General features: G+C 43.5%; 1 protein-coding gene across 2 annotated transcripts in view; it reads left to right on the top strand.

Moving 5' to 3' along the window:
- MARK3 (microtubule affinity regulating kinase 3) overlaps window positions 1–16649 on the top strand; it is an 83155-nt gene extending 66506 nt beyond the window's left edge. For both annotated transcript variants that reach the window (XM_080920402.1, XM_080920401.1), the window contains exons 15-18: window positions 7004–7261; window positions 12512–12538; window positions 13978–14022; window positions 15757–16649. In XM_080920402.1, the coding sequence (XP_080776528.1) occupies window positions 7004–7261; window positions 12512–12538; window positions 13978–14022; window positions 15757–16102 (676 nt within the window). In that variant the 3' untranslated portion in view covers window positions 16103–16649. The remainder of the gene's footprint in view (window positions 1–7003; window positions 7262–12511; window positions 12539–13977; window positions 14023–15756) is intronic.
- The last annotated feature ends 8908 nt before the right edge of the window (window positions 16650–25557 follow it).

The raw sequence follows: 25557 nt of genomic DNA on the forward strand, positions 1-25557 counted from the left end.
GTTAGAAAACGTCTGACAGACCGGAGCATACACCACATTTGACAAACTAAAAAGGAGGACAGCGCTGGAGAGATGGCTCAGTGGTTAGGAGCACTGACTGCTCTTCCACAGGTCCTGAGTTCAATTCCCAGCAACCATCTGTTATGAGATCTGATGCCCTCTTCTGGTGTTTGAAGACAGTGACAGTGTACTCATATATAATAAATAAATAAATCTTTTTTAAAACAGAATGAGAAGGATAACAATGTTTCCCTTTTTCATTGTTTGTTTGGGTATTTGTTGTTGTTGTAGTTGTTGAGTTTTTGTTTGTTGGGAGCATTTCAAAACAGGGTTTCCTGTGTAGCCCTGGCCTTCCTAAAACTCACTCTGTAAACCAAGCTGGCTTGGACCTGGAAGATCTGCCTGCCTCTGCCACCACTGCCCAGCAAGTGCTTTCCTTCGTGTAGATGGCCAATCTCAGTAACACACCACAGCTGTAAGGTGGAACCTGTGTGGATTTTGTTTGAAGAGTTTTGGGGGGGTTGATCTTCCCTCTGTGGCAGATCAGCTTTAAATGTTATATTTGCATTTCCTTTTTGTCTTTTTTTCTGTAACAGAGTTTTAGCAGAGCCATTGTATGTGGCATACAAAGAGGGATGGCACCAAAGCTTTTTGTCAGTATGAGTTTTTCTATGAGCTACAGGCTTAGCAGCCCTATTATTTAATAAGCTAATGGTCTGTTTGGTTTCAGGTGTTACATTTGTATAGAATTTAACTGAAAGTTTCCAGGTAGCAACCTAAAAAGCAGAGCCAAACCTTTAGTAGTAATAAACAGATTGAATATACCCAATGATAGATCTCAATATTGTGAACTTTGCTCTTTCCAATTATTTGTTTTGGAAATTAAACATTCATTTAAGCATTAATTAGAGATCAAAAGAAGAGACTAACCTCCATATAATGAGTGACTATTACCTCTGGAAATTTAAGCAGCATTGGCTCAGTGCTTTATGCCCTGGTTATGATTGTTTTCCTATTATAAGTTTGGCTTGTTTTAATTTTTTTTTCCCATGATAGGGCCATTGATAATTGAGTGTTTCTTGACATTAAGGAAAATCAAAAACATTTAAACAAACAAAATTCTAGGCTATCTCATGGTAGAATTCAGGAGTTGCTGCTCTGTACTGGGATCCTTTGGCAGAAAGAGCTACAGCAGACAGTAGCCGATGAGCGGAGTTCTATCTAACACACCACCACCTTCATCTTCATCATTTTATACTCGGGAGAGCTTTTTTCCTTCCTCTATTTCTACCAGGAAGAGGCTCCCCCCCCCCCTTCTAGAGTCTTTCTATTTGTAGGCCTTGATTGAATATTTCTCCTCCTGCCAGGAAAAATATTTTTTGTGGGGGGTGGGGGGCTCTGTAGCAACTCTACAATTCCCACCCTTAAATGAGGAATGTTCCATGTAGATTTCACATCCTGGAGCCTCATTTACCCTATGAAGTCTACATTACTTCCAGCTCTGGAGTGTCTGGACCCATCTTTTCTCTGACCTGCATGACATTGGGCACCAAATGGGTTATGCAAGAGAGACACTACAGGATGAATATAGGCTTTTCAGCAGTGGGAGGACCACTGAGGGACTGTACTCTGAACAGCTTTCCAGAGGCCTCTTTACTGTTACACAAAGGCACTTTTAAGAAGTTACTTTCTGTGCACCAAGATCTCTTATCTGATCTAGGAATTGTCTGAAGGATCCTAAGCTAGTCTCAGCCATGACTTCCTGGTTTGCCAGGTATGTCCCTGAATGTAAGTTATGCAAAGGCTCTGTGAGTCCTTCAGGAAGAGCAACTTCATAAACCTCACATAACAATCTCTGACTACTTACAAAAGGCTACTTCTATGCCTAGGTGCCACCACTCCAGAATTCATGCCAGACGAAATGGCTCTGCTAAAACTCTGCTACACTTTTTATTTTAGAAATGAAGTGGAAAGCTTTAAAAAAGCTAGGCATGGGGGCTGGAGAGTTGGCTCAGTGGTTAAGGTCCTGAGTTGAATTCCCAGCAACCACGTGGTGGCTCACAGCCATTCATAATGGGATCTGATGTCTGAAGGCAGTGACAGTATAGTATATTCATATATAATAAATAAATTCTTTTAAGGAAAGAAACAAAAAAAGCTAAGTGTGGTGTCAAGAGCCTCTAATCCTAGCTAGAAGTAACCAAGTAACCAATAGGTTCTCCAGCAGTGAGGATTAAAAAGAAAGAAGACAATTAGACAACATTTGTAGCTTGATCCCAGCCATTTTAATTACATGCCAGTAATAAGGTCAGTTCTAGGTTAAGGGAACAAGCCAGACAATAAACACAAATAGAAGCCAGGCCATAAACAAAGTCTCTTGATCACTGTTTCTAGGGCCTAGCAGGCTGACCAAGATATCTGAGCCTACTTCCCTGTCCCGGTGCAAAGTCATATTTTTGCCAGAAGCCTACTTTTTTATTCTCTCCCAAAATCAGATTCCTGCCTGAGCTTACATCCCTGTCCTGGCCCACTGTCAAATTCTTGCCTAGCGGCCCCAAAACCTCTCCACATAAAAGGATGTGGAGGAGGAAGTGCTTCCTGGTGCAGGCCTAGCTCTGAGTGAGACCATCGCAGAATGCTCAGTCTGGTCTAGCTGCTGCAAACCCTGAAGGGTCAAGTGAGGCTGTGCTCTTTCCCTTGAAATGGTTCTGAATCTTCAGGTGAGAAAATGCACCTTGCCCCGCTCTGCACAGGTTTCCTGTGTCGTGGCTGCTGCATCTCCCTCTCTCACCTGCAGATCTTAATTCCTTTATTCATTTATAATACACTAGCCAGGTGGTGGTGGCACACAACTTTAATCCCAGCATTCAGGAGGCAGAGGTAGATTGATCTATATGAGTTCCAAGCCCAAGAGGGCTACACAGAGAGACCCAGTCTTGAGAAATCAAAATAAATAAATATATGCAATGAAATGCACATGAATTGGGAGGAAAGGGGGCCTGTGTCCATTGACTTGTGAAACCAGTCCATTCCATTGTGTCTTTAATATGTTAGATTGTATCTTAGAATTTTACTGCTGTAAACAGATGTCATGACCAAGGCAAGTTTTATAAATGACAACATTTAAATGGGGCTGGCTTACAGGTTTAGAGGTTCAGTCCATTATCACCAAGGTGGGAGCATGGCAGCATCCAGGCAGGCATGGTGCAGGAGGAGCTGAGGGTTCTACATCTTCATCTGAAGGAGGTCAGGAACAGACCGAGCATCCTCAGGCAGCTAGGAGGAAGATCTCCAAGCCCACCCCCACAGTGACTCACTTCCCTTCAACAAGGCCACACCTTCTAATAGTGCCACTCCCTGGGACAAGCATATGCAAAGCATCACAGACTGTGAGGTTATTTTAACACAGGAATGATCTTCTCTGATCATGTGTGATGTGTGTCTTAAGTTCTGGGCTGGAGAGATGGCTTAGTGGCTAAGAACACTAACTGCTCTTCCAGAGGTCCCGAGTTCAATTCCCAGCAACCACATGGTGGTTCACAACCATCTGTAATGAGATCTGATGCCCACTTCTGGTTTGTCTGAAGACAGCTACAATATACTCATATATAATAAATAAATAAATGGGTTATTTTTATTACAATTATTATTGTTGTTTTTCCACTGCTGGGCTTTGAACCTAAGGCTAGAGAAGTCTACCACTGAATTGGCTGTATGGCTGGTCCTTTAGCTTTTTCTTTTGGATATGGTCTCACAAGTTGCCTAAGGCAGGTCTTGAACTTTCAATCATTTAGCTTTATCCTCCTGAGTATCTGGAAGTACAGACCTTCAGCAGTGGGCCTAGCTGCTGAGTGGGATTTTACTGAGCACCAAGACATTTCTCCTGCGTCCTCGTGTGAGCTATCAGTTATTTCCTAGCAACCTAGTGCATTCAAGCTTTCAAAAAGAAAAGGAAGTCAGTCCAAGCACATACATTTGTGGCTTGTCTTAGGGCTTCTGTTACTGAGCTAAAACTCCTTGACCACAAGCAAGTGGAAGCTGAAGAAAAGGTGTATGTCACCTCACAAGTTACCATCTATCAGTGAAGTGGACGGGAGACTGGAGGCAAGAGGTGAGGCAGCGGCCATGGAAGAGTGCTGCTTACTAGCTTCTCAGCTCGATTTCTTGTACAGCCAGGACCACCTACCTGCAGCAGGCTGGGCCCTCCCACATCAGTCAGTAATCAAGAAAGTGCCTAACTGACTTGTCTGTAAGCCAGTCTTCTGGATGTGTTTTCTCAGTCGTGAGTTCGTCTTCCCAAAAGATTCAGGGTTAGGATTAGCATTGGACACTTTGTAGAATGCTGATTTCATTCTGCTTGTATGTTAAGAAAAATGCTATTGGGGGTGGGAGGGTGCGTGGTGTGGTGGTGGTGATGGTGCTCGAGCTCACCTTAATCTCAGAACTGGATAGGCAGAGGCAGGTGGATCTCTGAATACAAGCCCAGCCTGGTCTGCAGAGCCGCTTCCAGGATAGCTAGGACTATGCTAAGAAACCTGCCTTGGGGAAAAAAAGGGGGGGGGGAACACTGTTTCTATTAGATTTTTTAAGTGAGTCTAAGCGGGGTGGTACATGTACGTAATCACAATGCTTGGGAAATCAGGGGACTCTGAAATACTTGTCTTAAAAAAAAAGTACCCCCTTGGGCCCAGAACTTCTAAAATTGTAATATATCTTCTGTTACCTTGCTGTTGTAGATTATTTATAGCCAGTGTTAGCTACTTTTTCAATCTTTTGTAACAACCAACTTGATGAACATCTAGAATATGTTGCCTCTTGTGATTGCTGTATCATAAATAGAATGTAACAGTAAATCAAGGGGTTAACCCTAATGTAGGCCTGAGAAACAGATCATTGCTGAGTATGGTGGAGCATTCATCTCTAATCCAGAACTTGGGCTGCAGAAGGAGGTGTGCCTCCATGAGTTCAAGGCCAACCTGATTGGCATAGTGAGTTCAAGTACACCGTATTTCAAAAGCAAAACAACATAAAAGCGAATGGAGGCTGGTAGGCCAGCAAGCTGGCTCAGCAGTTACGAGCATTTGTTGGAGTGGAAGTGCAGCTCCAGGCGATCTAGTATCCTAGAGTTGGATACTAGTTGGATCTAGTATCCAACCTAGTCACTGACACACACACACACACCACACACAATTTAATACTAAAAAAGTAACCAAATAGTTGATTATTAAAATACGGGTTGTACTTTTCCTTAGCTAGATCTTGTAGTTGGAGGAGGATGCATCAGCACTGCAGAGCACCTGTGCTTGCTCTCACCATGCCAGACTTCTGGGCCAGCCTGCCCTGTAGCTACTTCTTGGAGAAAGAAAACTACCTCTTGCTCTACCCCCAGGCCTGTCCCTTCTCCTGAGTCTTTAAGACCACTTACCATCTCCAGAGGAGAAACCAAACCTCTCTGCTCTCTTTTCCTTGCACCTGTTGATGCTACCTTCCAGGTTGGTAAAACTTATCCGCAGCTGACAGATGAGAGAGATAGCCTTGCAGGGAAAGGCATATGCCATACAAACCTAGTGCCTGGACTTGGCTCTTCAGAACCCATGTAAAGGTAAAAAGAGAACCAGTTCCTAGGGGATTGCTGAATGTGGGTTTGTCTGAAGCTGTGTAAAGGTAATCCTGAAGGCTTTAGATCACTGATTCTTCTTAGTAGTTCCTGTCTTGGTCAGAAGGGCTCTGCATCCACTAGGAATCCTCCTGCTCTTTTAGATGGGAAAGTTCTAAACTGTGATGCTCAGATAACATAGACACTCTAGTTATAATAACTAGTATGTCCAGGATTTAGTTGTCCACTTAAAGGGGAGCACGTGAGTGGTACCGTGTGCTAGCACCACGTTCATTTCTCCAGTACATTTATGTCGAGACATCTCCTTTAGGATGTGTTTTATTTTAGGCAGAATTTGGAGGGCACATATAGAAATAGTCAAACATGTAAAAGTGTTATTTTCTTTAAGAAGATGAACTTTTTAAACTGCTATTTGCAAAGCCAGTTACAGGTCAGCTCTTGTCCCAGAAACCCCAAACAAGTTCATCTCAGGAAGTCTGTAGGGATCTGGGGAGAAGGGGTGTGTGTTAGACAGCAGGGTGCTCTTTGGTCACTGTTCCATCACACTGTTGTTTCTGCCTCTGCCTGAACCCAAACCCTCTCCCAGCCTGACAGAAGTGTTCGCTTACGCAGCTAGCCCTGCCTCACTCTGTGCCACATCTACCTGTCGGCTGAGACATCAGAGGTCGATGTCCGTGTCAGCCTCTGGGCACCCCAAGATGGTGTTACCTCCAATAGACAGTGAAGGAGATACCTTCAAGGCTATGTAAGAAAATACACATTCCTGTGAAGCTAATGTGTACCCACTGCTGCTTAATTCTGTGCTGTGGATTTTATGGTCCAAGATTTTGTTCCAGTTGTTCACAAGGTGTTCCTCCTCCATATAGTTTTAGTTAAGCACATCCTGTGTCATTGTTTCTGTGCTGTCTGTGTGTGGGTTATGTGCCTGTTTTCATGCCCTGGCATACTACAGAGGGTATAAGAAATCCCCTCCCCAGCCTGCTATCAGCATGTGGGATTTTATACTTATACCATCTGTGTGCTTCCAGAACGTTTTGGTTGGCTGTTTCTTTTCACGTGCAATTCTTTCTTTCCCTCTGCCACAGTTCTCTGTGGAAGCAGCTTGAAAGGGAAGTGGTGGGGGAAGCTGAGTTAGCTATTCTCCACAGTACATTAATCTTGATCTTGACAATGTACATATACTGTACCCCTAAATTCTTTGAGCTTTGTCTCTTGTCTTGTTCCTTTTATATCCTTTTCCACCAAGCTTTTGCTCCTAAGTCCTGTAAGATATCCTTTGGATCTGAATTCACAATGGCTGATTTACTTTACTTTGTGAGAGGTATATTGTGCTTATGTTTTTCTGTCACATTTTGGGAACAACAATGTCTCTTTCTGCTTTCCCAGCGCTGTTCCAGATCAGAGAACTCCAGTTGCTTCTACCCACAGTATTAGCAGTGCCACCACCCCGGATCGCATCCGCTTCCCAAGGGGCACAGCCAGCCGTAGCACTTTCCATGGCCAACCTCGGGAGCGGAGAACCGCAACATATAATGGCCCTCCTGCCTCACCCAGTTTGTCCCATGAAGCCACACCACTGTCCCAGACTCGAAGTCGAGGTTCCACTAATCTTTTTAGTAAATTAACTTCCAAACTCACAAGAAGGTAAGTGCCATGTGATGTTGGTTTTGTTGCAGCAAAAGACAGAGAAAAAGTCAATGCAATGCCTCTCCTAATGTGAGAGGCTATGGGTCCTTCCCATTCTTCTCTGAGCTCATGTATTTCTAGTTTATGTGTCTCCAACTTTAGACTTTCAGAGTTCTAAAACAGAATTACTAGGCTCAGGATCATTTCACAATAGTAAAAGTTGTCTAGCACTCAGGAAGAATTATTATTCCTCAATTATTATTTGTATTGTTCACAAGTCCTCCGTCCACATGGCATATCGATTTCAGTTTAGCAGACACCAAGAAAAACATTTCACTGTGAATGTCTCTAAACCTGCAACCATCTCTCTCTCTATTCCATGTCTGGCTTGTTACCAAGCATCTTAACCACTGAGCCATCTCACCAGCCCCTAGAACTGACACTTAAACAATAATTTGAGTATCATTAAAACCCTCCCACTTATTTGTCTCCTTTTTGCTCTTTGGTAATATAAGACTAGCACTGGGGGCTGGAGAGATGGCTCAGTGGTTAAGAGCACTGACTGTTCTTCAAGAGGTCCTGAGTTCAAATCCCAGCAACCACATGGTGGCTCACAACTATCTGTAATGAGATCTGATGCCATCTTCTGATGTGTCTGAAGACAGCTACAATATGCTCATATATATTTGGGGCTGGAGAGATGGCTCAGCAGTTAAGAACACTGACTGCTCTTCCAATGGTTCTGAGTTCAAATCCCAGCAACCACATGGTGGCTCACAACCATCTGTAATGAGATCTGATTCCTTCTTCTGGTGTGTCTGAAGACAGCTACAGTATATTCATATAAATAAAATAAATAAATCCTTAAAAAAAAAAAAAAAAAAAAAAAAAAGACTAGCACTGATTTAAAATACCAGCAGTTGGGAGCTGTATAGATGTCTCATAGAGCAATTCCTAAATGAGCAGCTGGCCAGACCCACTGCTCATGCCTGTGAGCACAGCACTGTGGTGGACAGAGACAGGACAGTCACTAAGGTGACACTACTCCAGTGTTAGGTTCAGTAAAGACTCCATATTAGGGGGGTATAGAGATGGCTCAGCAGTTAAGCTGCTCTTGTGGAGGTCCCAGGTTCAGTTTTCAGTGCCCACAGAGCAGCTCTCAGTTAGCCACAACTCCAGTTCCAGGGGTTCTGATGCCCTCTTCTGGCCTCCATAGGCACAGCATGCATGCAGTACACTTGTATGTGGGCAGAAGGCCCATATACATGAAGGAAGGAAGGAAGGGAAAGATACTGTCTGCAGGAGGGAGGCGAAGAGTGATAGGCAGAATGCCTGATGCTGTCCTTTGGCCTCTGAGCTCATGGCACAGACACCACATAAACATAGATTTATGCAGGAGACAGAAGAGCAGAACGCTAGAATGGGGTTGTCCAAATGGCTCAGTTGTCCTCTGACTTTCACCCAACCGATGGCCATGTGCTCACACTCATACTCACACAAGCATATTATGCCAGTGAAAATCATACACATAAAATGTTTTTAAAGAGGAAAGATCACGGGCTGGAGAGATGGCTCGGTGGTTAAGAGCACTTGCTGCTCTTCCAGAGGTCCTGAGTTCAATTCCCAGCAACCACATGATGGTTCACAACCATCTATAATGGGATCTGATGCCCTCTTCTGGTGTGTCTGAAGACAGCTACAGTGTACTTATATACCTTAAATAAATAAATAAATCTTTCTTTTAAAAAAAAAGAGGAAAGATCAGCTAATATTTGAAGGCTATTTTGTGCTAAAATATATAGGCAGATAACATTGTTTATGTAGTTTGTTTGGTTTGGATGTTTTGGTTGTTTTGGGTTTGATTTTGTTCCTATAGATTTATTTATTTTATGTGTACAAGTGTTTTGCTCAAATGTATGTCTGTGTACCACTTTCGTGCCTGGTGCTGAAGGAGGACAGAAGATGGAGGCAGGTCCCAGGAGCTAGAGTTCTGGACAGTTGTGGGTTCTGGGAATCAATTTGGTTTCTGGGAAAGAGCAAGTCCTCTAGCTCTCTAGTTCGGTTTTTGAGACAAGGTCTCTCTTTATCCCTGGCTGTCCTGGAATTTGCAGTGCAAACCAGACTGGCCTCAAACTCACAAAGATCCACTCTGCATCCCTAGTTCTAGAGAAATAATAGTTATTTTCTACATATTATTATGTGACATCTGTATCATACATATTTTATGCATGATATCTCTAAAGTAGTACACATATTTCTACGTGTGCAATGAGTACATACCTGTCTGAATATGCTATTCCCTATTTTTCTCTACACAGGGTTTCTCTGTGTAGTCCTGGTTGTCCTAGAACTCACTATGTAGACCAAGGTGGCCTTGAACTCATTGAGATAAACTTGCCTCTGCCTCCTTTGCATCATATTTTATAATTTATGTACCTCTAGTTGTTTTTGTTGTTGTTGTTAAGATTTTAGGCTAGACAGTGTAGGATACAGCTAATGATACACAGAGAAAACCAAAAATCTTACTTTATGTATATGAATGTTTTGCCTACACATATGTCAGTGCACTATGTATGTATCTGGTGCCTGTGCACACATTGGATTCCCCTGAAACCTGAGTTACAGATAGTTCTAAGCTACCATGTAGGTGCTGGGAGTCAAAGTTGCATTACATCATCTTCAGGAGTATCTAATGCTCTTAACCACTAAACAATCTCACCAACCACCCTACCTTCAGTTTGTTTAATTTTTATTTTTTACTTTTATTTGGGGCAGAATTTTCCTTTATATCCCAGGCTGGCAGAACTTTCCAATCCTAAAGGTGGTTCGGTGTTTAAGAATACTATACTGATCTTGTAGAGGACGGGAGTTTGGTTCTGAATACACACTTAATGTGAGTCACAGCCACCTGCAACTAGAACTCCAGAAGAATCTGATGCCATCCATGTATGCACAGGCACACACACACTCAATAATAATAAATAAACAAATCTGCCAGACCCTGCAGGCAGTATGTAGCTATGCCCCAGACACAGGGCTGCAGATTGGTCCACGTGGTCCCAAGCATAGTGTAGGTCTTCAGTTTGTTTTCCACTCTATTTCCTCCACCATATTTGTATATTAAAAAGGGCTTGAGGGAGGAAAAATTAAGAAAAGTATGTAAGTTTTATTTGACAGTAACTTTTGACTTACATAAAAAATCAGGAACTAAAATATATTTTAGGGCTGGAGAGATGGCTCAGAGGTTAAGAGCACTGACTCTTCTTTCAGAGGTCCTGAGTTCAATTCCCAGCAACCACGTGGTGGCTCACAACCATCTGTAATGGGATCTGATGTCCTCTTCTGGTGTGTCTGAAGACAATGACAGTGTACTCACATTAAAAATACACACACACACACACACACACACACACAGACACATTTATATATTTAAAATTGTGAGAGGCTAGGGGGTAAAGCACTCACTATTCTTTCTGGAAAAAAAACCTGTGTTTAGTTCCCACCACCCATGTGTCTACTGATTGTCTACTATTCCAGCTCTACAGAATCCATTGCCTCTTTTAGACTTCCTTGGGCCCTATTACACTTACATACAGGCAAAACCCTCATACACCTAAAATATATAAATAAATATTTTTTAAAAAACCTTGTTGTCTAGGTATGTAGTTCAATGATATACTTCAGAAGGCCTGATTTGATCTCCAGCACCGGGAGAGGAAGATGGAGGCTGGGAATTATTTTGAAATAATACATATTTATGTGGGGTCTAATTAAAAGTATTTCCATGCACAGTCTTCTACAGTTTTTATCTTGCTGTGTATCATTGTTTGGTCTTTATGATGTGGATAGCTGTTGTCTATAGGCTATAATGGAATATCTTTCATTCTGACTAAGCAAGTGTGTCCAGTCTATGGTTCACAGGCTACATGCACTCTAGAATAGCTATGGATGGAGCCCAACACAGTTACAGATGCCAAAGTCAAGAATTTGAATTTCCCTAAAAGCAATACAAAGTTAAACTCAGAAGGAAAAGTTAGAAAGGAAAAATTTTTTAAATGTGTTCACACCATCATTTGGTGACTATATGTATGTGTCCATTATAGCACTGGATTTTTCCTACCTACACTTGCCGAGAGGTGCTTACTGTGAGAAATGTGTCAGGTTCTCAGCACAGCCTGTGTGTCTCTTTAAATTTGTTGTTGTGTTTTGGTTTGGTTTGGTTGTTGTTTAAGACAGGTTTTGTGTACCCCAGGCTGGCTTCAAAGCCAAGGATGACCTTGAACTTTGATCCTCTTATCCTGAAGTACAGATATGCCCAATCATGCCCCATTTCATGAAGTACTGTAGATGAACCCCAGAGTTTCCATGCCTGTTACACAAACACTGTGCCAAGCAGAATTACAAGCCCTACCGCTCTTAAATACATGATCTTGCTTTGTAGCACTGACTCTGGAACTTGATATTAATAGACCTTACTGGCCTCAGGTTTACAGCACTTCATGCCTCTATCTCAGATAAATTGTAGAACCATGCCATCACACAGGGCTCAGTCCTTTCATGTCTAAATGACTTGTAATTAGAGCTTTTGTGTTTATGCAACAGAAGGCAAGAGTTGTGCTCATAAGATAATCTGTAGAAATTTGAGAAATGGTTTTATTATATGTACATCACAGAGTACTTGTTAGACGACATTGAGTCTGCAGGCGTGGTTGCAGGTCTGTAATTTCAGCACTTAGGTAGAAGCAGGTGGCAAATGCAAGGCCAGCCTCTGATACATACAGCAAAGGCCTGAGTCAACAATATTGTAATAATGATCATGATAATTTTTTGTTTGGTTGGTTGGGGTTTGGGGGGTGTTTTTGTTTGGTTGTTTTCCAAGACAGGGTTTCTCTGTAGAGCCTAGCTGCCTCAAATTCAGAGATCCTTCTGCCTCCTCTACCTCTCAAGTGCTGGGATTAAAGGCATGTACCACCACACACAGATATTTATGACAGTTTTTAAAGACTGGATTTCATTTTAAAAGATTTTGTAATGAATTTAGTTACTATGGCTAAACAAGTTTTTGTGTTTCAAATTAAAAACCATACTCAAGTGTTTACAATAATTTTACTTTTTCAACAAATGTTGCTTTTATTGATATTGGCCAGAAGAGGAGCCCTTATGTTTGTTTTGTTTGTTTTTTTTTCTATTCTTTCTATAATTAATTAGATTTTCTGTTTAATTTGTACAAGTCTTTTCTGTTAATTTTTTTGGCTTAATTTCTTTTAGAAACATGTCATTCAGGTTTATCAAAAGGTAGGATTTCTATATGTACACTTACTCTCCAAGCCTCACCCCGCTCTCCCCAAATGGCTCCTGCAATTAACATCAGGTTTGGCTTTTGGTCCTATTTTTTTGTTGTTGTTGTTATTTTTGTTGTTCTTTGCTTTAAAACTAAACTCTCTGCTAAGAACTAAATCTTCATTTCCTTGAAAGGAAACTGGAAAGAAATAGATTAACCCTGTTGGGCATTTTAAAGGCACTACAGCACCCACTCAACACAAGGCCTGTGCATGACGCCCTGTGCACTCTCTTTCTTCAGTAGAATGATTTAGCATCCAGATAATTCTGTCTTGGTACTAATAGCACTTAGCATGCTCCTGTTTAAAGATGATGTGTTCAGTAATCAGTGTGCAATTAATGATTAGCCACAAGCATGCAGAAGGTAAGTGACACTTGTGTTAGACAGTCGTTATTTACTGAGGAGTGAATCAGCCAAGGCTATCTCCAATCATGGAGATGGACATAAAACCTTCCAGCTTCATTTGGTTTGGCTCATATAGAAATTCAGGAGCCAGTGACTTCACAGCAGAAATGACTAGCATTTTTAGAGAGGTGAAGAGCAAATAGTATTCTTTTAAACCACTTCTCAATGAAGGAAGCATGTGCCATTGTTTTACTAGAGCATGATAGTAAGTAGGTTCCAGTTGGGTTAATATCTTTGGTTTTGATAATATGAGACCAAAAATATTGATATTCTTGGAATATGCAGGTATAAAACAGAAGCTCTGTTGTTAAGGTTACTGCCTAGTCAGGTGTGCTGGCTCACACCCTAATCCTGTCACCTGGGAGGCACAAGCAGGCCGACCTGCGTTCCAAAGCCAGCCTAGTCTATGTATGGAGCTCTGTTGAGTTCTAGACTAGCCAAGACTACATAAAAGATACCCTGCTAAGAGGAGGTGAGGAAGAAGAAAGTTAGTTATAGTTTCTGTCTGCCTGTAGCTCTCAAGAAAGACAGGTTACATTTTTTTTTCTGTTTATGAAACATGATTTCTTTGTTGGACTGAAAAGAGTTGTTTTTGTTGCAAGTGACACTCCATGATGATTTTTCAGGTGATCTTTACATTTGAATGTGGAGATCTACTGATAACTTCATTTCTTTTTAAATGGAAACTGCACTGTGACAATTGGTACCAGAACATAGAGCAGCTCTAGTCCAAACCATGAGTGTGCAGAGCTGGAAAAAAACTTCCCTGCATGTGCAGCATATCTCCACACAGCTCTGCCCTCACAGAACAGACATCAGCTGAGTCAGACAGAAGAGGAGGAGTCTGAACTAGTTCAGTGATAACTGAAAAACGCCTAGGCTTATTCATTGTGTCATATTTTTGTTGATGTACAGTGATTGTGTATCAGTTTGTAAGATTTCTTTTCTCTTTCCCACTTTCCTTTGCTTCTACGTTCTGTCCATTGAGACTTCCAACTGAATATGAGAGGAACGGGAGATATGAGGGCTCAAGGTGAGGGAATGACTTTTACTTAAAATATTTTCTAAGTATCTCCTACCTCGTTGTTTTGTCAGGGATAACAATACTGTTTTCTGCTTACTCATTCAAGTATAGTGGGCCTGGTACTGTGTTGAGCGAGACTCTGGTTCTAGAGTGTCTTGAGGCTGCTGGCTCTGCTTGCTGGATCTAGGAGACTGCTTTTTGTCCCAGTAGCCATAAGAGGGCAGCAGTGTGCCCAGAGAGCCTTCCTAAGCAGCCTCAGCCCCAGTTCATATTGTCTCTTGACGCCTTGACTAGGTAGGTTCAGGAGGGCTGAGTTGGCGTTTCTTTTTAAATGATGATTATAGAAGTTGTATGTTTGCCTTTTGGTTTTGTTTAGCTCTCACTGTGTGAATAGGGAATCACGGGCAGGCTCAGGGCTCCTCTGTAGTGTAGGCCTCTTCCAGTTCTTTCCAGCTATGGTCATGCTATGTACGGTTTCGAGTGGAAATCTTCATTGACACCTACTGCTTGACTACCGTCTCTGTGAGGCCTAGCACTGTGTAGGCTTCCTTCCCTTTAAGGTAAAGAGTTGAGGTGTGCACGTAATCTCCTCCCAGGCCTGTCCGAGCACAGAGCAGGCTCTGCCTTTCCAACTATGTATTACCCCATCCACAATAGGAAGGTGGTGATGGAACCTGTCCTGGTATAAAGCAAGACAAGGCTTGCCATTGCAAGTGCTCGGTAAGGACCAGTGCTTTTGGTTTGTCACTCTGATCTAGTCTGGTGGGTCTTGAGTGCATTCTGTACTTTCCTACCTCTGTATTTAGTAGCAATGTCTCTGTTCAAAACAAAAACTCAGCAATCCTGGTGACACACACCTAGAGTTTTTACACTTGGGGAGTAGAGAAGAAGACCTAAACCTCTGTTTCTAGTTTGGTGGATTTATTATTTTTTGTGCTGCTTCTGATTCTCATATAAGGTTTCCTGATCCCCAAAATGTGGCCAAGCTTGTGCTTGCCTCTGTAACCTGTGGAGTGTTAACGTAGCAATTTAGCTGTGCAAACCAGTCATCTCCGTTCTCCACAAACAAGTGAGGTGTAGCATTTCATTTTCCCTCTGTTTCATTAAAATGAGATCATCTACATTGTGGGGATATTTGCAGTGCTTGGTTTTGCCCATTTTGAGATGGGCCTCACTGTTGTTCCAGTCACCTCAAGCTCATGGCTCCTATAATCCTTCTTTCTCAGCCTTCTGAGCAGCTGGTACCACAGGACTGTAACCTGGATATTTTCAACGATGAAATTACAATTGTAACAGAGGAGAGAAAGAGTAAGATAGATCGTGCTGACAGAACGGATGGCTTACCTGTGCACTCAGCTTCCGACTGAGAGGCAGTAACACTAAGCTGGGAACACTGAGTCAGCCTTTGAGCACTGGTTTCTGTGGCAAGCATAGCTGTTTGTAATAGAGAAGCTGTATGTGATAGAGCAGGGGGTTGATGGTCTGCACCACCCCAAGTACAGGAGTGGATTCTGTGTTGCCTGATTTCAAAGATTTTCAGTACAGATGGCTCCTAGACCGGTAGAGTTTTGTGTGCATTTTTTATGTTTAGGGCTTGGAGATAGAGGTGTATATAAATGTGTGGAGCATGGGATCAGTTGTCATTTGAGCTGGAGGAGTTGAAAACTAGCTAAGGTTTTAAAAAAAAAAAAAAAGGTTTTATTTTCAGTGCAATTAAAAACCACACTGCCCTGTGCATTTCAGTCGCAATGTATCTTCGGAACAGAAGGAAGAAAACAGAGAGGCAAAACCTCGTTCACTGCGCTTCACCTGGAGCATGAAAACCACTAGTTCCATGGATCCCAGTGACATGATGCGGGAGATCCGCAAAGTACTGGACGCCAATAACTGCGACTATGAGCAGAGGGAGCGCTTCCTGCTCTTCTGTGTGCATGGCGACGGGCACGCAGAGAACCTGGTGCAGTGGGAAATGGAAGTCTGTAAGCTGCCAAGACTGTCTCTGAATGGAGTCCGGTTTAAGCGGATATCAGGGACATCCATAGCTTTCAAAAATATTGCTTCCAAAATTGCCAATGAGCTAAAGCTGTAACCCAGTAATTATGGTGTAAATTAAGTAGCAATTTAAGGTGTTTTCCAGAGCACTGACGGAGTTGTATAGAGTAATATTTAGGCAATAACGTCTGCATCTTCTAAATCATGACATTAAAGTCTGAGGACGAGAGCGCCTGGGAGCGAAGGCTGGCCTTCTCTACGAATGCACTACATTAAAGTCTGTGACCCGTGCCTCTGTCTTGTTTCCATTGCCCTGGAGTCAGTGTAAGACCATCTGCACGCACGAGACTCCTGTGTGTGGTGTGAGTGGATGACGTGTGTGGGAGCGCTGTATTGGAGCCGTCTCCTCACACTGGCGCCAGCACTACTAGTACCTCTGTGGGAGATCATTTGGTGCTAAAACATTACAATTGCCAAGAAGGAAAATACTGAATTACTGCTAAGAATTAACCTTAAGACTAGTTGATAATTAATACAGGTTTACAGTTCATGCCTGTGGTTTTGTGTTTGTTTCGTGATTTTTTTTTTTTTTTTGCTTTTTTTTTTAGTGCAAAAGGTTTAAATTTATAGTTGTGAACATTGCTTGTGTGTGTTTTTCTAAGTAGATTCACAAGATAATTAAAAATTCACTTTTTCTCAGTAAAACCTTGCACTGTCTCCTAATGCTATATTGAAGCCTTAGCCTTAAGCAGTCCTGAAGCTGCTGCTGCCTCCCATTCGGCTAAATAGGGTCAAAGGATGTGCGTGAAGCTTGGAGCATTGAATGCTCTGCATAGACCCCAGCATTTAGGTCTGAAGCACCCTTTCTCCCAGCCCTCCTGGTCCCTGGGAGGGGATGGTGGCTGCTTAGTCTTGGAGCTTATGTACTCCCATGAGGAAACAGGCCCTGGCCTCACCAAATTGGCTTTTTTCTGTGTGGTTCCTGATAGTCCTCACCCTCCCTGTGATTCACACATGAATCAGACCTACAGCTTCTCCCCAACACCTACATGGTTAGATATAGAGGGTGGGGTAATGAATTTGACAATTTAATGTCACAAAGAAATTGTCACATTGATTGAGAGTGCTGTTTTAGGTAGTTGTTGCCTGGGGCATGAAATCTGGACTATCGCACAGTTTGTTGTCTGTCATAGTCAAGGCAGCCTCATCCAAAACAACACGGATGAATAAAAACACAAACTGAGGACTGAAAATAACACATTCCAGCAGTCAGTCAACAACAAGAAGTCAAAAATTAGTAGCTGGAGAGATTGCTGCGTGGTTAGGAGCATATACTATATCTGCCAAGGGCTGGGTTTCATTTCCAGCATCCATAGATGGGGCCTCACAAAAACCTGTACCTCTAGGTCCAGGGGATCCTGCACGTCTGACATTCATGGAAACTTGTACTCAAATGCATATATACACCACACACTCACACCACATTCACGTGTATTTAAAAGAAGTGAGGGGGAGTTTGTGCAGCAGTAGTGTTGGAGTCGGGTGGAGCTAGTCAGGATGACGTGCAGCTCGCCATCTTTGCCAACATGCTGGGCGTGTCGCTTTTCTTGCTTGTGGTCCTCTATCACTACGTGGCAGTAAACAACCCCAAGAAGCAGGAATGAAAGTGGTGCTTTCTCCGCCCCAGGATTCCAGGACATAGTCTGAGGCAAGATGAAGGGTGTGAGGGGCCTTCACACTTCATCTCTCCTACCCATCACAGCATACAAAGCAACTACACCTGGATTTTTCCAAACAACTTTTATTTCCTCAAAGTCTTCCTTAACCCTATGGAACAAGAAGCTGCCACTGAATAGGGCCCAGTATAGGGTCTGCTTTCTTTTCTGCTCCCTCCCCTCAATACAAATATATATATATGAAGTGAGGGTTCCAGGATAGTCAGGGCTACACAGAAACACCCTCTCTTGGAAAAACTTTTTTAAAAAGTGAGGGCTTGGAGTGGAATGCAGTGGAAAATGTGACATCCACTGCAGAACAGCTGACAGGGTCTCCAGGATCTACAAAGAAATGGAGAATGGTGAGGATGGCTCACTGGGCTTCATGGCAAAAAGAACTAGAACAAGCCAGGAAAGCCTAACAGGCCCTAGGCATAGCCAGCAGGCACCTGCTACAAGCTCCCAGTGAGACAAGAGGCCTGGGTTCATTGATTGGTCTGGGGTGAGAGAGAGAGAAAGGGGGCAGTGCCTGGTGTGAGCAGCAGGTAGCAGTAGGAGCTCAGTGGGAAGGAAGAACAGGAGAACAGTTTTGGAAAGAAGCAAGTGGCTAAATGAGGAGAGATGCTCTGGGTCCTTCAGCAGGTGGATAAAGACAAAAACTGAGGAGAGCTGGGATACAGTCCTGTTGTACTAATGTGCATACAGACAGCAGTACATTAAAAGGAAGGCCCCAGCAGCCGGTCACCTGTAAATGCATGACAGCTGCTTGCCCTATGACCCTGAAGTCTTACTGTCTCTTGGTCCCTGGATTCAAGGCCTTTAGAGAGATGTGCTGCTGCTGTAGCTATGCCCTGCTAACAGACTCTCCAGCCTCTTGCCCTGGTGCTAGCTCTTTTCCATCCCTTTGGATTTTAAAGGGTCACAGAAGAACAGGTACTGTCCAGGTACACAAGGGTTTCTCAAGGTTTGCATGCAGATTATGCACATGGGTGCTCTAGGTCACTGTATCTTTGCTAGACACCCAGCCATATATGATGTTCCTTATCAAGGCAGAGCTGCTGAGCTGTTCTTTAGGAATTATGACCAGCCATTTGTCCGTGAATCCTGCCCTAAGCTGGGTATGGTGACATGCCTTTCAGCCAGGCACTGAGAGACCACAGTAGGCAGATCTCTGTAACAAGTCTCTGTCTTAAACAGCCAGTACTACCTAGTGAAGCCCTGTCTCAAAGAATCCTGCCCTAGAAATCCAATCCAATCAGGGGATGGCCCACAGAACACATGTGTATGTCTGTCAAAAGGGCTCATGTAGGGTGTGGTGGTGCTTTAATCTTTAATATCAGCCAGCCAGAGCCAAAGAAAGGAAAAAACTGGCTCCTGTTAACTGCTTCTCTGTGGGGTGCTAGATGTCTGTCCTGTGCCCTGATCAGCATGGCCACTTTTTGTGAATGCAAACACTCTGATGGGTTTTGTTTTGTTTTCCATTTGGCTGCATTTTAATGCCATCAATCAAATGAATAACTTTCTTTAATAAGTACAGACGGCCACTGATTCCTGAACTGGCCGTAATTAGGTTTACTAATTTGTTTGTTTTTTATTTTGTTTTGTTTTTTGAGGAAGGATTTCTAAGTGTAGCCCTGACTGTCCTGGAACTGATTCTGTAGACAAGGCTGTCCTTGAACTCAGAGATCCGCCTGCCTCTGCCTCCAAGTGCTGGGATTGAACAGATGTAATACTGTGCCTGGCTAACAGACTTACTAATTTATGATGTTGATTTCAGTCAACATCAACTTTAGGTCAAAACACTAAAACATCACAAATAGGGCCCATGTTCTTTAGAATCTAAAATACAGTATTAATATTAAAAATTGTTTCAGACCTACACAGTGCCACATTTTTTTCTTGTCTACTTCCTGGCAGTATCTCAAATTAGTTAAGGAATCTGCAGGCAGTGTGATCCTGAGGATGGGGTTAGTATTGCAAACTTTCTTACCAGAGACCTAGGACCTCTCTTTTCATCTCTGGAAATGCTGGTCCACTGTACAGATGTCAGTCTGAGGCCAACATGAAGGCCACCACTTTTTGTTGTTGTTGTTACATCACTGTGGTGGAATGAAAGTACTTTGCAGGGAAAACGAAACCCACCAAGTTTCAGGCTCTTGAGTGTGGGAAGGCCCAGGGAGAGAGCATCATTCTGAAGCATCATTTCAGAATTAGGCCAGGTATGGTAGTACACACTTGTGATCTCTGACCTCAGATGGTGGGACAGAAAGACTAAAGTCAAAAGTCTCTCAGTATACACAGCTGAGGATTCTTACAGCTGACAGACAGTTGTCCATAGCAAGACCTTGTCTAGGCTACAGAGGGTGAGTGGATAACAGGTTAGACAGGATAGCTGAAAGGTTGAGGTGTGTGTACAGACTCCTTGGTTTTTCTTTTTCAGAGAGTATCTCATATACCCTTTGCTGATCTTAAACTGCCATTAGAATATACCACCACATCTGGGAAAACTTTTTTAAGTTAGAGAAGATGGGGGAGAGAGAGTATGTGTTTCTGGGATTGAACTAAAGGCCTTAAACATGCTATTACCACTGAGCAATAGTCTAGTCTGAGTCCAGACTCCACTCTGATGGGTCTAACCTCCCCGACTTGCCTCCCCTGAAAGTCAGAAGCATGGTATGGTGGCACACACCTTTAATCCCAACACTTGGCAGAGGCAGGTAGATCTCTGAGTTTGAGGCCTGGTAAACAGTATCAGAATAGCCAGGGCTCTACAGTGAGACCAGGCCTCAACAGAACAAAGCAAATTAAGAACAACAGCAGTAACACAAGTCTTGGGCCTGCTGGACAGACAGTAGACAGGTAGCCTGCACATCACAGCCACTCTGCATGAGCCCTGACAGAATGTGCCAGGTCATGCCTGTGGCAGAGCACATCCAAGGCCTGGTGTGGGCTCCATTACCAGAAGCATGAGGATTAGTTCACTCCTCTTCTGGCTTAGCCTACTTGTGGTTCACATGGTTCCCAGGAGAGCACACTGTCGGCCAGCACAGACTTAGCCCATCACTTGGAGGGGAACAGTGGAGGAGAATCTACAGCAACTTTCAGGACAGCTGGACAATAAATCCTCAGAGAGGGTTCAGGAGAGGTACTGAGCCCAGCAGACAGATATAGGCTAGTGGGAGACTGCCTGTGCTCCTCGGACAGCACACAGCACAATGACAGTTCACAAGTGACTGTGGGCTTTGTTTATAAATCTACCTAGTCTGGGCCATCTGCTTCCCTACCCTACAATATAAGTCTTGTATAAGGTAGAAAAGTCCTTTTCCTGTCTCCCAGGGACCTAACATAGTGCCAGCCTCAAATGTGGAATGGACTCGTGCAGAAGTGCAAACTTTTGGGGTCCAGAAATCCAACAAGACAGCCCAGACAGGCCCAAGAGTCCAGCAAAGCAAGATCCTTATTTGAATTAGGCATCGAAACCTGACCAGTCGGAGACAGCAGCACAGGTTTGGGAACCAGATGTATCTTTGAGTGTTCGTCTTAGTAAGTATTTAAGCTGATAACAAAAATCTGTTGTATTCAGGCAGCTGCTGATCAATCAAGGCTACAGAACAGACTCAGGAGCTGAGCTCCAACCCAGAGCCAGAGGTATAGTTTGTAAGCCTGAAATCCACAGACAGCTATGCCAGCTTATTCCACCAATCAGCATTTAGGTCAAGAGACTTCTTACGAACACGCCTTTGAGGTAGACTTACCCTGCTCCCATTGGTTGGATTATTCAAGCGTGGTAGGGTGACCAGAGCATTCACAATCACAACTGGCCAACCAGACTGTCAATTAGCCAGGGAGGTCTTAGGAACTTAACCTTTATTTGACCCCCATTCATAATGGAAGTTTTATTCAAAATGGCTCTAATTTGGTTCCTTCTTACATTAACAGAGTTTTAAATGTCTGGAAAGGGCAGGGCATCCTTAGTGTCTGAGACCTGTGTCCTTTCCCACCCCCATCCAACTCCCACCCTCCCCTGTGGCTGTACCTCACCAGACAGGCTAACCTGTCTAATCTATTGATTTCCAGCCATCAGAGCCCTTCCTGTAGGCTAGAGTGGGTGGAGACCCTGAGGTTAAGCTGGGCGTAGATCCAGGGTATTAGATGGGACTATTACTTTGCCTTCCACTAACCTGCCTATACTTTTTTGGCAATTTTGTTTTGATGGTTTGCCTTTTATTTTGAGTCAATTTTATTCTATTGAACAAGTTTGGTTCAAACTAAGAGCTCTCCCTGCCTCTGCCTCCTGAGTGCTGGCATTGAAAGCATGCACCACTGCCACACTAACTTAATTTTAAGAATATCTCAACGTTTGTGCCACTATTGCCCACATGGGCTTACCTTGCCAGGGTGCCTGGTACTGTGGCTCACAAGGGTCACAGCTGGATAAAAATGGACTACTTTCCTACCTTGTTTTGTTTGGGTTTAGGTTTGTGTCCTAGTTACCTGGGTGACATTACACATTATTACCAAGTACAGCCTCAGCACGAGGTACAACCTTGACTATGTCTGGAACACAGCTTCTTTGTGCTCTCAGGAAACACTTGCCAGAAGATCTCACTTCAGTGATGCTGGTCTCTTAATCACTGCTGATTTCTTAGCTCCAGCTGACCAGCATCAATTGTCCCAGTAGTCTCCTGCTGAGTTCTGCTGCTTGCAGGAGCTGGAACATGACCCCCTTGTTCTATTACATTACCACTAGCTTCCCTTTTCCAACTCCTTTACTGCCTAAAATTGGCTGTTCTGGATCTTCCTCAGTAGATGGACCTTAAACTCAGAGATCTGTTTGGCTTTATCTCCTGGGGTTAAATGTGTGTACCACCAAGTCTGGATCTCAGTTTAGTTGGGTATGATCTTTCTTACCCCAAGGTCTCCCTTAATTGAATTTAAGATCCTTGAACATGGGCTGGAGAGATGGCTCAGAGGTTAAGAGCACTGACTGCTCTTCCAGAGGTCCTGAGTTCAATTCCCAGCAACCACATGGTAGCTCACAACCATCTTTGATAGGATCTGATGCCTTCTTCTGGTGTGTCTGAAGATATCTACAGTATACTCATATACATATATAAGTAATTCCTAAACAGAAAACAAACTTTAAGAAAAAAATTCTTGAACACAGGGTTCAGCTCCATTTCACTTCCTGGTGCCCCATTAATATTCAAACCATATATTTTATATTTTTTTCTAAGCTTTTGCTTGTTCAAAATGCTCTTCATGAGACTTAACCAGAGAACAACAAACTCTATGATGGGCATTTCTGAGACTTCCTTTATCAATGCAATTAATCTGAGTCTCTTCACCTTAGTCTCAGGCAGACTCTTCAAACAAGGGCAAAAAGCAACCATGTTCTTCACCAAACTACCACAAAACTGTCTCTAGGCCATATATTGAAATTCTCCACTGAAACCTCTTAGGCCAGGTCAGCACAGTTCAAATCACTCTCAGTAACAAAGTCTTCCATATTCCTACTAGGATAGCCTATTAAGCCCCATTTAAAACCTTCCACTGCTTTCCAAATCCAATGTCCCAAAATCCACATTCCTCCAAACAAAAGTATAGTCAGGCCTATCACAGCAATACCCCACTTCTGGTACCAACTCCTGTTTCAGGGTTTTCTGCTATGAACAGACACCATGACCAAGGCAAGTCGTTAAAAGGACAACATTTAATTGGGCTGCCTTACAGGTTCAGTCCATTATCATCAAGGTGATAACAGTTTGGTTTTTGGTTTTTTATTACTGTTGTTGCTTTGTTTTTTGTTTTGTTTTTTTTTTTTTTTGTTTGTTTTGTTTTGTTTTGTTTGAGACACGGCCAAAGAAAGGGGCCACATCTGCTTTTGTTTTGTTTTGTTTTTCCTGGCACTGGTTTTTGGTTGGCTGTGGGTCTTATGTCAGCCGTGACAAAGCTGACTTCAAAATCAGAGCTCTTTATTTTTCTATAACCCTAGATACTCATCTTATGATTCCTGTTTTTTGATAAATTGTGGGCCGTTTGGAATCTCACCAGAAAGAACAAATGAGCTGGAAGAAGGTTGCTTAGCTGTTGAGGTGCCTGCTGCTCCTTCAGAGAATCTGAATTCCTAAGCAGCCACATCAGACAGCCCCAACTCTTAATCTACATCCAGGTGGTAAAAATATTCTTAAAAAAGATTGAACCAGTCGGTGGGAGCACAAGCCTTTAATTGCAGCACTTGGGAGGCAGAGGCAGGTGTATCTCTGAGTTTTAAGGTCACCCTGATCTACAAATTGAGTTTCACGATAGCCAGGGCTACAAAGAGAAACTGTGTCTCAGAAACGATAAGAATAAATAAATAAATAAAGTAGGGAGGAACAAGTGCTGTTGTTCTTGCCCTGACTCCTGCTCTCGTCACATCCCACACTCTCGACCCTCCAGAGCTAAGCTGACACTCTGCACTTTCTGTCACACGTCCAGTGCCAGAGCCCTAGCCTTGTCCAGGGACTCAGGAAACTTAACAACTGCTTTTTCCTAGTAGACATCCACTTCCTGAACACTCCCAACCAAAGACTTCTGTCTTGGGAACTTAAGTAATCAGGAGTCAAGTGTTGAGGATTAAATTAAAATCAGAAGTGGGAAAAAGAAATGGAGACTTGGCCTCTCTTGGTTAACTGCTCCATGCCCTTTGCCAGTCAAACGCTGTGTCTATTATTATGTTTCAATGGTAGGTGACTAAGGAAGGTGCTACCCCGGAGGACCTTGTGTTGATCCTAGAGTTACAATAGTAACAAGGGGGTAGACTGCCCTACTGTTGAGAAGCTCAGTTTCCAGACTAGAAGGGACAATGTAGGAGGCCAAGGGATAGACCAGCAGAATGAACACAGAGAAGATGCAGAGCCAGCAGGCTCGATGAATCTGCAGGAAGTGGGAAGGCAGGTGGCACAGAGCCCAACTGGTCTCCCACACATGCCATGTAGGGCCATGACACCAGCGAGTCCCCAATAAAGTCTGTCTGAGATGATGCACTTCTCTTAGGGGCTCTGTTCTCAGTACTTCACTAAGACGTGCCCTAGCTCCTCCGGTAAGGTGTGTGCTGCTCCCAGACCAAGACGGTGGCTTGCACCTGGTGTCTGGAAGAAAGGCCTGCCATGCAGAGCGACTGCTATGCCTTCTAGAGCAGGATCTGCACTGGCTTGCCTCCTCAAGGGGGCTGCCAGCAGGCGTGGGCTGTGCAGACACATCCAGGGAAGTAACAGATAGTCCTAGGTAGAGAAGCCCCAGGAAACCCCCTCCAGCCTCAGGAGGCCCCATTCCAGGCCACCCTGAGCATTCTAGGCTGGGACCTGCTGCTCACCATCTTCCAGGCCAGACTCTTGGACATACAGCTTAGCTTTCCCAAGTCTGAGCCACAGGCCACACCCCTCCCCCATTCTGTAAGGTAAGCCCTAGGAAACCTACCCTGTCACCCAGATCCCCGTTAAGCCCCTGTGCTCTGGTGGCAGTAAATGTACCATGCACTTTTCAGGATTACATTACTTAGTGGAATGTTGTTAACGAACTTAGGTGAACACTAGAACTTTGCTTTTTTTTAAAAAAAAAAAAAAAAAAAGCAGTCATGTAATCCTTGACTGGAGGCCAGAGGAAAGCAATGTCTGGCCCCTCCTTTCTGTCTGCAGGACTAAGGACAGGGTGTGAGGGCCTCTGGCCCAGGCAGCAGCACAGGTGGTACTTGTCAAGCCAGAATCAACAGCTGCAGGTCTGATGGGATGAGCTGCTTCTACGTCTGGATGTCTGGTCTATCCAAATCCCTCCGTATACAGAGGGCAGGTGAGTG

The sequence above is a fragment of the Micromys minutus genome (assembly GCF_963924665.1).
Source record: "Micromys minutus genome assembly, chromosome: 1".
Taxonomy (NCBI): domain Eukaryota; kingdom Metazoa; phylum Chordata; class Mammalia; order Rodentia; family Muridae; genus Micromys; species Micromys minutus.